General features: G+C 48.1%; 1 protein-coding gene across 1 annotated transcript in view; it reads left to right on the top strand.

Annotated features, from left to right (window-relative positions):
• The window catches only part of kif28 (kinesin family member 28), a 79,090-nt gene that overhangs the window by 47,654 nt on the left and 15,729 nt on the right, over positions 1-15,707 (top strand). The window contains exons 17-19 of the mRNA XM_070890946.1: positions 9,354-9,628; positions 10,581-10,715; positions 12,488-12,654. Of these exons, the coding sequence (XP_070747047.1) occupies positions 9,354-9,628; positions 10,581-10,715; positions 12,488-12,654 (577 nt within the window). The remainder of the gene's footprint in view (positions 1-9,353; positions 9,629-10,580; positions 10,716-12,487; positions 12,655-15,707) is intronic.

Raw genomic sequence — 15,707 nt, 5'->3', positions numbered from 1 at the left:
AGGCTTGCCAGCAAAGTTAAAGCCCATGGAATAAAAGGGACAGAGGCAGCCTGGATACGAAATTGACAGAAAACAGAGAGTAGTGGTGAACAGTTGTTTTTCAGACTGGAGGAATGTATACAGTGGTGTTCCCCAGGGATCTGTACTAGGACCACTGCTTTACTTGATAAATATTAATGACTTGGATGTGGGTGTGCAGGGCACAATTTCAAAATGTGCCGATAACGCAAAACTTGCATGTATAGTGAACAATGAGAAGGAGAGTGATAGAATTCCAGAAGATATAGGCAGGCTGGTGGAATGGGCGGACACGTGGCAGATGGAATTTAACAGAAAAATGTGAAGTGATAAATTTTGATAGAAAGAATGAGGAGAGGACATATAAACTCAATGGTACAATCCTAAAGGGGGTGCACAAATAGAGAGACCTGGGGGTATGTGTGCACAAATCGTTGAAGGTGGCAGGGCAGGTTGAGAAAGCAGTTAAAAGGCTTATGGGATCCTGGGCTTCATAAATAGAGGCATAGAGTACAAAAGTGTGGAAATTCTGATGAACCTGTATAAAACACGGGTTTGGCCCCAACTGGAGTATTGTGTCCAATTCTGGGCACCACACTTTAGGGAGGATGTGAAGGCCTTAGGGAAGGTGCAGAAAAGATTTACGAGAATGATTCCAGGAATGAGGGACTTCAGTTACATGGATAGACTGGAGAAGCTGGGGTTGTTCTCCTTAGAGCAGAGAAGGTTGTGAGGAGATTTGATAGAGGTCTTCAAAATTTTAATGCGGGGTCTGGACAGAGTAGATAAAGAGAAACTGTTCCTATTGACAGAAGGGTCGAGAACTAGAGGACACATATTTAAGATGATTGGCAAAAAAACCAAAGGCGATTTAAGAAGATTTTTTACGCAGCGAGTGGTTGGGTTCTGGAATGCACTGCCTGAAAATGTGGTGGAGGCAAAGTCAATCTGATCTTTTAAAAGGGAGTTGGATAAGTATCTGAAGGAAACAAATTAGCAGGGCTACAGGGAAAGGGCAGGAGAGTGGGACGGGCTGAGAGTCGGTACGGACTCGACGGGCAGAATGGCGTTCTTCCGTGCTGTGAGCATTCTATGAGCTCGATTTTCCCTAGTGCTGTTTTTTGGCGTCTTTCAACAGCTACGCCCATTTTATTTGGCCATGACTACTCCAAAAAAAAACTTGAAAGTTTCCCTGTTCTAATTTTTTTAATTGCCGCCACGCAGCCTGTCCTTTAACTTTAGGGGGTGGAGCCTAATGTCTGCGCTGAAAAAAGGATCCCCTCCCCCCCCCACCTTCTGCACATGCACAAATAAAATTGACGTTTTTTTACATGACTGCTTTGAATGCGCTTGCCCAGTACACTACCTGGTCTGCATTCGGCCATTTTTAAAGAGCCAGTTGTGTGTGAGAAGTGTGTGTTAATTCTCAGTGGAAAAATCGGAGCTGCAACATGCAATGCGGCTCAAGGACCAAGAATTTCTCACGAGGAAGTGGAGGCACTGGTTACTGTAATTGAGGCCAGATGGCACGAGCTGGACACCAGCAGAGGACACAAAAGTTTCACCAAAAGAAATGAAGAAACGCTGGAACCAACTTGCTGAAGATTACTGTGCAATGGTGACCACCCCGAGGTCTGGAGGCCAGTGCAAAAAGAAGTGGCAGGACCTTGGTCAAGTAGTTAGTGTCAGTAATATTTTCATTCATTGACTGGAATTGCAATTGTAAATGTGACCATCTGTGTGTCCCATCCAGCAGAAAGACACCCTCTCAAAAAAGTTACGGGGCCGAAATTGGTGAAAGCCCACGCCCGTCCAAGTGCCACCCAAAGGACCGCCGATGGCCGCCGAGGTATCTGACGGTACTTTGGATGGGGTTTTCGTCAAAAAGGTCCTTGAAAGGGCGGTGGGTGGCAAAACAGGGACTTATGCCGTCAATCTGGGCGGCAGCCAGCAGGAGCTCCCAATCTTGGCGGCAAAAGCGCGAGCTGTCCAACTGCCGCCGAGGATGCAGTTGGGCCCACGGAGGGTCGAAGACCTGAAAAGGAAAATCATCAAAAAAAAACATTGGAACACCTTCAGGTAAGTCACTGTAAAGAAAAAAATGTAAAAAAATGTTTACTAACCTTTTTTTTCAGCTTTTTATACTCGCCGTCGGGGATAGAACAGCCTCCAGCCACTGGTCCTTTCCCGTTCTGGCGCTGATTCCCGCCCGCATCAATATGGCATCTCGGCCGTCCGCTGACGTCAGCGGGCGGTTCCCGGCGGTTTTCCCCTCCCGCCTGCTCCACACCAAATGGAAAGTGGCACTGGCCGCAACTTCAAGAGGAATGTCGGTTGCAGTGAGCGGTAAAGCCATCAATTTCTGGCCGATCTTTGCAGAGGAAGGTGGCACACAACAAAAGAGAGAGAACTCGAACAGGAGGAGGCCCGGCAAATCTGCATCCACTGACACCCTTGGAAGACCAGGTCGCTGCTTTGATGGGTCCTGCCTGGAGAAAAGCAACCACCACTGCACAAGCTGGGCCTGCACTCGAGCGAGAGGGTAGGTCCTGCAAATTCCACAGTCTGGCTTTGCTAAATATTAAGTACTGCTCGGGCTAGCCATGCTTCAGTTCATGGGGATGTCTCCGTCAGCTACGCTTCGGTTGATGCAACGTGCTATCATTCATCGTGGTCCTTCAAATCAGCCTGCTGCCTGCGCTGTGTGAGCCTACTCATGCCACCCACACTGCCCCCTCCTCTGCTGCTAGCCATTTGTCTGTTCTGTTATATTTTGCAGAACTTGAGGCCAACCCTGACGAGGCTGAAGCCGATGCAGAAGATTATTCAGATGCGGATGAGCCTGAAGAGGAGAACATCTTCCAATCCCACCTTTCAGACCAAGAGCATGGGGATGAGGGGGAGGGGCAAGGGGATGAAGCCCCCACTGTTGTACTCACTCTGGAGGAGGTGCTGGTGCCACCCATTGAGGTGCCAGCCCCTTTCCTGAGTGGTACAAACGTTGGGACATTCCATGGTTTCACACAATCCGAGGCTGCGGGATCCAGTGGGACACCCAGGGTGAGGAGAGGAAGGAGAGCTCGACAGCGCTCTCCTGAGGTGCAGGATCTAACCGATGTGGTTCAGATGATGGCAATGAGTGCGGAGAGCATTGACCGTACGCGATCACTCCTGGACACCATCAGTGGGGTGGGTGATGAGGTATTGGGACTGTCGGGAGAAATGGGAACACTGTCCGGGCACATGAGAGAGGGAATGTCGGAGTTAGCTGCTGCAATAAGGGAATACACCCAGATCCGCGCCCATTGACAGAATCGACTGCCACTCCCACTCCAATCCCCAGACCAGCCTCTGAAGAGGCCCAAGCCAGGCCTTCCACATTACCGCCTGCCCACGCCCCCTATCAAGAAGTCGCATTACCCGAGATGCTCAAAAGAGTAAGCTTGGTACCAACCTGAGAAAAGCTACACCACTACCTGAGGGCAGGGGTGGAGTCACCAAGATCAAGCGCAGCGGCTGGTCTTAGAATAAGGTGGAGGAGAGATGGGTGCAGCCTTTCGTTGTTGTTACTGTTGTTGTTGAGAGGGACAAATACAAGGCATCATGGCAACACCCTCGCTCCAAACACTGGCACCTGCTCGACTACGTCATCGTCCGAGTCAGGGATCGCAATGATGTGCGTGTCACCCGTGCCATGACAGGAGCTGATGACTGCTGGACGGACCACCGCCTAATCCAATCGATCATTGACATCAACACAGCCCCAAAGTGGTGGGGGGACAGCAGAAGCAGTTCTGTAAAAAAGTCAATACCGGGCACTTAAAGACCCAGCTAAGAAAGCCCTATACTATCAGCACCCTACAGCTAACCAAGTGTGCCTTGATGACTCTGAGATGCAGAATGCCCACAGCGCTTGGTCTGCCCTTCAGGCCTCCATAACCAGTGCCTGCGAAGAGACACTCGGTCACTCAATCAGGAAACACCAGGACTTGTTTGATGAGAATGACCAGGAGATCCAAGAGCAAATAGATCGTAAGCGCAGGGCATTTCTGAGCCTTAAACAACAACCCAACTCGGGAGCAACAAGGCAGCATTACAGACGGCTTAAGGCTGAGGTCCAACAAAAAACCCGGGACCTAAAGTACAGGTGGTGGATGGAGAAAGCACAGGAGATACAGCAGCTGGCCAACAGCCATGATGTGCGAGGATTCTTCATCGTAGTCAAGGCCACCTACGGTCCAAACACCCAAGGCCCCACCCCACTGCTGGCCAAGAACGGGGAAACAATCATCAAGGACACCAAGGCAGCCAGGGCCCGCTGGAAGAAGCACTTCGAAGATCTCCTCAATCGAGACTCTGCCTTTGACTCGAGTGTTCTCGACTCCATCCCGCAGCATGCTACCCACCACCACGTCAGTGAGACCCCAACACTGCACGAGGTATAAAAAGCCATAAGACAGCTTAAGAACAACAAGGCTACGGGAGCGGATGGAATCCCCGCTGAGGCATAGAAGTATGGCAGAGAGACACTGTTGGCACGAATACATGACCTCATCTCTCTCATCTGGAGGGAGGAGAGCATGCCGGGAGATCTGAGAGATGCAGTGATCGTGACCATCTTTAAAAGAGGGGACAAGTCCGACTGCGGCAACTACAGAGGAATCTCCCTGTGTTCAGCCACTGGGAAAGTTGTCGCTAGAGTCCTCCTCAACCGTCTTCTCCCTGTGGCCGAGGAGCTCCTCCCGGAGTCACAGTGCGGATTTCGTCCCCTACGGGGCACAACGGACATGATTTTTGTAGCGCGACAGCTGCAGGAAAAATGCAGGGAACAGCACCAGCCCTTATACATGGCCTTCTTCGACCTTACAAAGGCCTTTGACACTGTCAACCGCGAGGGTCTATGGAGTGTCCTCCTCCGTTTTGGATGCCCTCAAAAGTTCGTCACCATCCTCCGCCTGCTCCATGACGACATGCAGGCCGTGATCCTTACCAACAGATCCATCACAGACCCAATCCACGTCCGGACTGGGGTCAAACAGGGCAGCGTCATCACCCCAACCCTCTTCTCAATCTTCCTCGCTGCCATGCTCCACCTCACAGTCAACAAGCTCCCCGCTGGAGTGGAACTAAACTACAGAACCAGTGGGAACCTGTTCAACCTTCGTCATCTCCAGGCCAGGTCGAAGACCACCCCAATCTCTGTGGTCGAGCTTATAGTACACGGACGATGCCTGCACCTGCTCACATACAGAGGCTGAACTCCAAATCATAGCCAACGTATTTACTGAGGCATACAAAAGCATGGGCCTTACGCTAAACATCCATAAGACAAAGGTCCTCCACCAGCCTGTCCACGCCGCTCAGCACTGCCCCTCAGATATCAAGATTCAGGGCGCAGCCCTGGACAACGTGGACCATTTCCCATACCTTGGGAGCCTCTTATCAACAAGAGCAGACATGGACGACGAGATCAACAATGCCTTCAGTGTGCCAGTGCAGCCTTCGGCCGCCTGAGGAAAAGAGTATTTGAAGACCAGGCTCTCAAATCTGCCACCAAGCTCATGATCTGCAGGGCTGTTGCTCTGTATGGCTCAGAGACATGGACCATGTACAGTAGGCACCACAAGTCGCTGGAGAAGTACCACCAACGTTGTCTCCGCAAGATCCTACAAATCTCCTGTGAGGACAGACGCACCAACGTTGGTGTCCTTGACCAGGCCAACATCCCCAGCATTGAAGCACTGACCACACTTAATCAGCTCCGCTGGACAGGCCACATTGTTCAGATGCCAGACACGAGACTCCCAAAGCAAGTACTCTACTCGGAACTCCTTCATGGCAAACGAGCCAAAGGTGGGCAGAGGAAACGTTACAAGGACACCCTCAAAGTCTCCCTGGTAAAGTGCAACATCCCCACTGACACCTGAGAGTCCCTGGCCAAAGACTGCCTTAAGTGGAGGAAGTGCATCCGGGAGGGTGCTGAGCACCTCGAGTCTCATCGTCGAGAGCATGCAGAAATCAAGCACAGACAGCGGAAAGAGCGTGCGGCAAACCTGTCCCACCCATCCTTTCCCTCAACAACTATCTGTCCCACCTGTGACAGGGATTGTGGCTCTCGTATTGAACTGTTCAGCCACCTAAGGACTCATTTTTAGAATGGAAGCAAGTCTTTCTCGATTCCGAGGGACTGCCTATGATAATATTATTGTTGTTACTGTTGTAACTGTTCTCAAATTTAAAGTTTTTTGTAAGTGACGTAAATTTACAAGTTTGAAAGTTTGTAAGTGATCTTAATGTTTTTAAGTGATCTTAACTGAAAACTTTAAAGTTTGATATAAAAATATTTTTATTTAAGTTAAGTACAAACAAGTGTTAAATTTTTGAATAAAATATATTTTAAATTATAACTGAATCATTTCCATTATTCCATTATTAACACAACTTTTTGAAATAAAGAAGAATCATTTCCATTATTTGTTCCGTTAATACAACACAACATTACCGAACAGGTCCAAATAGTAAACAGGGTCCATGTGGAATAGTTGCCGCTGAGCCTTCAGGCAGCAAAGTGTTCACTGATGAGCTGCTGGCACAAGGCTCGAGCAATCGTTAAAGGGGCACGACGGCCCGCCATCCTCCGCCGTCATGCTCCGGGTTCAGGTAGTTGCATGGCTTCCTCGTCCTCCTCCTCCTCCTCCTCTTCCTCCTCCTCCTCCTCCTCCTCCTCCTCCTCGTCATCTTCATCTTCCTGCTCATCATCAGTCACTCTCACCTCAGGTGGCTCTTCTACTACCAGCTGCTGCTGCCTCATGATGGCTAAGTTATGCAGCATGCAGCAGACAACAGTGAACTGACCGACAATCTCAGGGGAGTATTGCAAGTAGCCTCCGGAATGGTCCAGGCATTGGAAACGCTGCTTCAAGATACCAATGGTCCTCTCTATTATGCTGCCGGTGCAATGTGCGACATGTTGTATTCCCAGTCAGCTTCTGTCTGGGTTACGCGAAGGGGCATCATGAGCCAGGTGGCGAGGCCGTTACCCGTTGTCTCCCAGAAACCAGCTCTGCCCTTCTGGCTGCTGCTGAAACATGGCAGATATAGCCCTCTCATGTAGGATGAACGCATCATGGGTGCTTCCAGGGTATCTCGCATCAACTGCCATGCTATGATGCATGTCGTCACAGAGTGGAAGCCTTTTTTGTTCCTGTGCATCTTGGAATCCTAAGGTACTCGTAAGGCAATATGGGTACAATCGATGCAGCCCTGTACCAGAAATCCTGGAGAAGCCCACAGCCCTGTCACGCATTGCCTGGGCAGTTCCCCTCGCCCTCCCTTTTACTATTGTGTTCCTTTCTATGTGTTTATAAAAACTTTTTGCTTTGTTAACTGACAGTCTTGCTACATATCCCTTCTTAGCTTTAGTGAAATACTACAACTCAGGGATACTCAATTAGATTGACTGAAGTCCCAGTGACCAAAATTGTTATTTCTGTACATCCCTCCAGGCATATAGTGCAGCAGTCACCTGTCGAATGCAGGTATGTGTTGCATGTTGAGAAATGACACACACATCCCCAGTTGTGGCCTGGATAGATCCAGGTGCATAGAATGAAAGTGCAGCTGTAACCTTCACTTCAACTGACAAAGTAGTCCTCCTTATGCTTCTAGGGTGCAGGTCTGCTTTTACTAACTCACAGATCTCGGTTACAACTTCTTTGCGGAAACACAGCCTTCTCACACAGTCTGCATCACTCAGGAGCAGGTATGAACGCCTGTCTCGATGTGGGTAAGGCCTCCTGCCCATCATCCTACGTGCTCTGAGGTTCCTCCTGTGATGATGTCTAATAATTCTTCTCCTCCACAGTACAATCCTGCAGAAGGCTTGCACAAGGTATGTTGTTGTCACTATTGCCCCCTTAATTTAATTGTAGCTTTGTAAGAAGCTCAAAACAGCAGGAGAAAAGAAAGCACTCACACCTTCTTTCCTCTCTCTCGCCCCAAGGTCGACTCCCTAGTATGGACCACACCCTGATCTACGCATGCCCAATAGGCTTGCTTAGAATCGGAAGCTAGGCATTCATTAAAGAAACAAAGTCTGATGCAATTCTTTAATTTTTGATTTTTTTCAAAGTACCACCCTAGCACCGAACGTCTCACCAGGCTCAAGGGTTGGCCGTCAGAATCACTCCCTCGCCCAGACAAGGGCTCGGCGCCCACCCGACCTCCCCGGGCTTCTTTTGAAGCTGCTGTATAGCCCTAAGGGTTCTCCTCCCTTCAGCTCGGCTTCCAACCCACCCCACCACCCCTCCCCGGGCTTCTTTTGAAGCCGAGCCCCGAGCCCCTGTGTCCGGGCGAGGGAGCGATTCTGACAGCCGATGCTCCGCCCCTCGAGCCCGGTGAGGAGATGTTCGGTGGTGGCATGGTACTTTGGAAAAAAAATCAAAAATGAAAAGAATTGTAGTAGACTTCTATTTTCTCCCTTTTGACTTTGAAAAAAAATTAGGCTTCATGATGCATATTCTTTGCCTTCTTGACTCCCTCCAAAACTTCGCCCAAGAACAATGGCGTCTTTCTGCGCCGATTGTTTAATGTGCGCTGGTTTTTCTTAAGTGCCCGGAAGGTTTTTTGGGAGTGCTCACATACGCCGTCCTAGGAAAAATGTAAGTTTGCCAAACTTGCATAAATGTGTAAAACTGGCTTGGACATCAGGTTACGCCCCCATGACGCAAAAAAAATACTAACCTAAAAAAATCGTAACTAACTGAGTTACGCTGGTGCAGAAACTTTGGGGAAACTTGGATATTTTAATTTACGCCCAAAAAAAACGGCGCACGCCAAAAAAATCAGCGGAGGTAACTGGGGAAAATTGAGTTCGATGATTCTAGTTTGAAATGTTCCTAGTATACTGCACAAAAATGCCTCTATTTGACACTAATCGGGGGTAAAATTTGGACTGAAACCGTCACTAGGGAGCAAACGTCACGTGCAAATCTTCACTGAGATACTTTTATGGATCTCCTAGTAACCGGGTAAGAGAAGCATTGACAGAAACCTGCGGGCAGATTACGTACACCATCATAAGATAAGGGATTCTTGGACTGCACCAACTATCTCCCTGAGTCAGCATCAGCGACCACTCCTTTAAGCAAGTTCTCACTCCCTACAAAGTACAGCCTCATATGCATCATATCTGGTGATGCAGTTACCCAGATTTGAACTGAACAGACTTGTTACTGTAAAACGCTCACTGAAAATTGCAGCATGCTCTCTCTCTCTCTCGTGTTCTTGAGCAGAGAATTAGCAGGACTTATCCAAGTGGTTCTCTATTATAACAGGTGTGGGTCTGGTCAAGGGCTAAGTTTGTGAACAGGAAGTTCATCATGGAGGACATGTATCAGCATTTTGTCGATGGGGAGAACATTTCTGTGGACAGAGAGAGTGATCCGTTCTGGGACCCTATTGAGGCAGTACATTTAGGTACTGCATATGTCTGGCTTCAGTCTCTGAACTACTGTATTGCACTGGAGGAACATGTGGAGTTTCACAATTCCCAGGGCATAGAAGAGGCCATTTTACAGATGAACTTGGTGCCGTGCACCACAACTGGACAGTAAGTTTCAGAATGGACCTTTAGTTTGTTTTTTTTCTTTTTAAAATATCATCTGGAACCAAAATATATTGCAAAAGACACTGATAATTTGCACGTCCACTTTGATTGTGTCTGGAAGGCAATAGCCAAGAGGCTGAAGTGAAAGGCTATAAGACAGCCAACAATAAAATAAATATACTACAGTAAATATACACCACAGAGAGTTATAGCACAAAAGGAGGCCATTCGGCCCATCGTATCTGTGCTGGTTCTGTTGTAGAGCAATTCAAAATTAATCCCACTGCCCCGCACGCTCCCCATAAGCCCTGCATTTTCTCTACTTCAAATATTTATCCAATTTTCCTGTGAAAGAAGCAATGGTCTCTGCCTCAGCCACTCCCTGTGGCAAAGCATTCCATGCCCCAACAAATCTCTGCAGGCGTAGATCATATTGGACCAAACAGAAATGACCCAGAGGCATGTTCGTGGAAAACTCCTTTATATGCCAGCTACACAACACATTTTGTATTGATGCAAAGTGGTCTGAGCTTTGTAGTGATGTGAAATGCATAATATAAGTCAAATATGAAGTCGCTTGAATTGAATTTAAGCCAATGGTGTAAGATCACCTTGAGGAGTTAGCCTCACTCTGGTTCAGGGCCACGCTGCGAACAGTATAACTACAACCAGGCCAGAGCAATTCTTTTTTTAAATTCCTTAACGGTCCCAAAACTTATTTTTGAATCTTTTAAGTGTTAAGGATGAGTTTATGATCCCAATAGCTTTTTTATATTACAATTTAATCAGTACTTGGATGCCAATGTTAAGCGTAGAGCTTCACTTTGTCTGGCTAGAGCACATTGTGAAACCAGTAGTATAACTCTGGTCTTGCTGTGAGCAGATATCAATCTCTAACTGTTACCTGTCGTATAACGGTGCATTTTCAGAGTATAAGTTTGTACTTTTTCTCTAGACCGCTGGGCGAAGATGAGATCCTCATTGATCCCACAGAGTTATTGGACCAGAGGCTAGATTTTCAAGTTCAGATCATTCAGTGCCTGGGAATCAAGTGGCTGAAACAAAACAGCAAGAGAGGAATTCAGATTTGGTGAGTATATCCTTTATTATGGATTTTAAACATTCTGATTGCTTGGTTAATGGGTATTAATCACTCTATCCGACCTCCCTGAACCAACCATAGGAACGCAGGAATGGACAGGACTGCGATAGACCATTGTCATCCTGCTGGTTGGTCCCGAAGTCTGAAACTGATCATACACTTTGTACTTCTAAAATCACTGATCCCTTTCTCTGATAAATAATCTATCCAGTTCCCTCTTGAATTTGCTGATGATATCAACCTCCACCACATTCCTGGGCAATCTGGTCATAGGAACATAGGAACAGGAGTAGGCCATTCAGCCCCTCGAGCCTCTGCCGCCATTCAATGAGATCATGGCTAACCTGCGATCTTAACTCCTTTGGTCCATATCCCTTAATAGCTTTGGTTAACATTGGTCCACACCTTTGGTCCATAGCTTCCCCATCTTCTGTGTTAACTGGTTAAATACAACCTGCATGTTCACTTCTGCACTTCTGCACTTGAGTCCATTCCATTTTGTGATAGAGTTTGTGATTATGTCAAATAATTTATTAGGTTTCAGTTTTTTCTAGGCCCCCTTGCAACGTAAACAAGTTCACCCCAGAGCTGCCTTTTGCCAATGTAAACATTCACAATTGTGTTAGTCTGTCCTTCTCGCTCAGATTCCCAATCCAAGTTATAATTTTAGTTATTCTTCACTGCACCCTCTCTGATGTCAGGAGGTCCCCACTGGGGTATTGTGACCAAAACTGTACAAAATGCTCCCCTCCTGATGGGGTTGCATCAGTGGCTTGTACAAGAGGATTATGACTTCCTGAGACATGTTGTATCCCTCTGGCTCTAAATCCTAAGCTATATCTCAGCCAAGAATGTAGGCAGGACATAGGGGTTCACTGGCTTACGGGGTATAGGAAGAAAGTGATCTGGGTGCCTTTCCTCCCATTCTCCCTCCTTCCATTGAGGAAGTGCCTGCTCTCTGGCCTGGAAGATCCCGTATTCCGATGATGGGTCTCACCCGAAACAAACTGTCTTTCCTTTTAGCTGCAGATCGACCGGCATTTTCTATTTATGTTTCAGATTTCCATCACTTATAGTTTCTGATAGGGAGATCCCATATTTAATCACTGATCTCGGATGCATTCGTTTAACTCAGACAACGAGCCAGTGGGAGCTGTACAGTTGGCCCCCGTGCCCAAGGCCAAGAGGGAAAATAATCAGCTCGGGTTTCCACTCCTGATTGCTCTCCATTGATCCCTTGCTGGAAAGTACACATGTGGGACATCAAATGTGGGCAGAATGAGATGCGACTGTGATGCCCTGCATGGTGGAATAGTCTGACACTCACTGCAAAGGCTCATACATGAACAGTAGCTACTGTGCAGTCTAGTGAGCTACTGCAGGATTACTGGCACCCCAGCAAGAGTCCACAGCTTTGGGATAAAATGGGAAAAATCGGTCAGGGGAATCTTAACAAACACATGAGGGGGAAAGGATAGAAGGATATGTTGATGGGGTTAAATGAAGAGGGCTAGGAGAAGGCTCGTGTGGAGCATAAACACCGACATGGTCCTCTTGGGCTGAATGGGCTGTTTCTGTGCTGTAAATACTATGTAATAGTATTTTTTTTTAATTCTGAAAGATTTTGATGGGGGAGAAAAAACAAAAGTCTCAATTCCAGATGAGGAGAATAAAGGGAATTTAAAAAGGAAGAAAAATAGACCTGAAGCCCTTGTAACCCAGGGGAATGAAAAGTACTAACTGCGTGCTAATCCCTCCAGGTATCGTGTATTGAACCATCCGTACCCTTTCCACACGCAACCAGTCTGGAACACTGTAAATGCAAGAATAGATCAAGTATTGCAGTTCACTGTCAAAAGTGTGTCACAGGAGTTACTGAACTATCTACAAAACCACGCCCTGGTTCTGGATCTGTGGGGTCTACAAGGTAATAAAAAGTTTGATGTCCTGGAAAAGAATGAGTTAAAGTTGGAAACCTCCCGCTTCAGAATGCTGTTTCTTATAGAATCATGGAAAGTTATGGCACAGAAAAAGGCCATTTGGCCCGTCATGTCTGTGCAGGCCGAAAAAGAGCTACCCAGCCTAATCCCACTTTCCAGCTCTTGGTCCGTAGCTCTGCAGGTTACAGCACCTCAGGTGCACATCCAAGTACCCTTTAAATGCGATGAGGGTTTCTGCCTCTACCACCCCTTCAGGCAGTGAGTTCCAGACCCCCACCACCCTCTGGGTGAAAAAATGCCCCCTCAAATCTCCTCTAATCCTTCTACCAATTACTATAAATCTATGCCTACTGGTTGTTGACCCTTCTGCAAAGGGAAGTAGGTCCTTCCTATCCACTCTATCCAGGCCCCTCAATTTTATACAGCTCAATTAAGTCTCCCCTCAGCCTCCCCTATTCCAAGAAAAACAACCCCAGCCTATCCAATCTTTCCTCATAGCTAAAATGCTCCAGTCCTGGCAACATCCTCGTTAATCTCCTCTGTATCCACTCTAGTTGTCATGTATTCAACTGTCATTGTAATCCATCTATAAACTGACCCAAGTCGTACACCGTGAGAACACTGACCACTAGGTGGTGAACTTGTGGGAGACACTCCTAACCTGGACTTTCAGATATAAAAGGGGAAGCTCCACCCACCTTCATCGCTTCAGTGCTGCCTAATAAAGGTTACTGATCACAGAGTGACCTTCTCTCTAGTATGGGCCTCGTGTGCATTTGTATTGAATAGTAAGGATATACCATTAGCGACGAGAAACTGGGATTTAAACCACGCGAGCATGGTCACTAGCAGCACAGATGAGAAGTACTGTGTTGGTGATGATTGGGACGATTTTATTGAGAGACGACAGCAAAGTTTCGTCACTAAGGAATGGCTGGGACAGGATTCGGCCGGAAAACGCAGGGCTCATCTCCTGACGGTTTGTGGATCCAGGACGTACTCCCTGATGAAGGACCTTCTAGCGCCAGAGAAGCCAGCGGTCAAGATTTTTGAAGAGCTCAGTAAGTTGATTGGGGAACACTTTAAACCGGTAAGCAGCATGCACATGGCGAGACACCAGTTTTACATGCACCGGCGGCGAGAAGGGCAAAGCATTCCAGACTTCATGGCAGACCTCCGGCGACTGGCGAGCCTATGTAAGTTCCCAGATGCATGCAAGACTTTTTTATTGAGGGCATCGGGCATGCTGGGGTTTTCAGGAAACTGACTGAGACCAAAGACTTGACCCTGGAAACGGCGGCTTTGATGGCCCAGACATTTATCTCAGGGGAGGAAGAGACCAGAATGATGTTTGACAAAAACCTTGGTTTAAATGCAGCAAATGGACAGGGAGTCAACATTGTTAACGCAGCACACAGTTCTCCAGGCAGACAGGGGCAATCGGACATGCCCGAACATGTAGTCGAACCCAAAGGGGAAATTCAACAGAGACAATGGCTAGCTGAACGGCGATTCATGCCATCACAAGGGACAATGCGGCCAGTAATGGGGCCATCAACGCCTGTCAATGGTGCGCTTATGGACAGTTACAGAGACAGTCAGAGACGATCGACTGGTAATGGACCTTTTGTTTCCAACAACGGCTCATGTTGGAATTGTGGAGGTAAACACACAGCCAGAGCTTGTAGGTATCAGCAATATACCTGCAGAAACTGCAATGCCAGCGGTCACTTGGCGCGTATGTGCAGGAAGCCTGCAGCCAGGTTGATGTACGAGGAGGACGGGCCCGATGTAAGCCCTACGAGGCCAAATGGACACTGGGGGAAATCGCTGGAAGCTAAAGTTCAGCAAGTTCATGTGGAGCACATATACAGTTCATACACCAGGACGCCACCGATAATGATGAAAGTGCTCCTCAATGGCATCCCAGCATCAATGGAGCTAGACACAGGGGCCAGCCAGTCCCTGATGAGTATCAAACAGTTCGACAAGTTGTGGGTGTCCAAGGCCAGGAGCCCAAAATTATTGCCGATTGATGCACGGCTACGGACATATACAAAGGAGATCATTCCGGTGCGAGGCAGCGCCACAGTAGCCATGATCAACAAAGATTTGGAGAACAGGTTGCCACTCTGGGTTGTCCCAGGGGTCGGTCCCGCACTACTGGGGATGAGTTGGCTTGCTGTCATGAACTGGAAATGGGGCGATGTCAATGCAATTTCTTCTGTGAAGCGAATATCGTGCTCACAGGTTCTGGACAAATTTGACTCACTAGTTCAACCCGGCATCGGCACTTTCATGGGGACCAAGGTCGTGATTCACATAACCCCGGACGCCAGGCCAGTACACCACAAGGCCAGAGCGGTGCCCTACGTAATGCGGGAAAAGATAGAAGGCGAATTGGACCGGCTGCTGAGGGAAGGCATCATCTCGCCAGTCGAATTCAGTGACTGGGCGAGCCCGATTGTGCCGGTGCTCAAGGCGGACGGGTCAGTCAGGATATGTGGCGATTACAAGGCCACCATCAATTGGGTATCACTCCAAGACCAGTACCCGCTACCGAGAGCAGAGGACCCCTTTGCGACGCTATCCGGTGGCAAACATTTTTCAAAATTGGACCTGACCTCAGCTTACATGACCCAGGAGCTGGCGAGTGAGTCGAAGAAGCTGACCACCATCACGACACACAAGGGGTTGTTTGACTACAACAGATGTCCATTCGGAATTCACTCAGCCGCCTCGATCTTTCATGAAACATGGAAAGTCTCCTCAAGTCGATTTCAAGGACGGTGGTTTTTCAAGACGACATCCTCATCACAGGTTGCGATACTGAAGAACACCTCCACAACCTGGAGGAGGTGCTACGCAGACTGGACCGGGTAGGTCTGTGACTGAAAAAGGCAAAGTGCGTCTTCCTAGCTCCAGAGATTGAATTCCTGGGGATGAGGGTAGCAGCAGACGGGATCAGACCTACTGCGTCCAAAACGGAAGCGATCCACAGAGCACCCAGACCCCATAACACGACGGAGCTATGTTCGTT

Source organism: Pristiophorus japonicus, chromosome 9, assembly GCF_044704955.1.
Source record: "Pristiophorus japonicus isolate sPriJap1 chromosome 9, sPriJap1.hap1, whole genome shotgun sequence".
NCBI lineage: Eukaryota > Metazoa > Chordata > Chondrichthyes > Pristiophoridae > Pristiophorus > Pristiophorus japonicus.
Note: the sequence above shows the minus strand (reverse complement) of the source record. Positions and strands in the feature narration are given on the sequence as shown.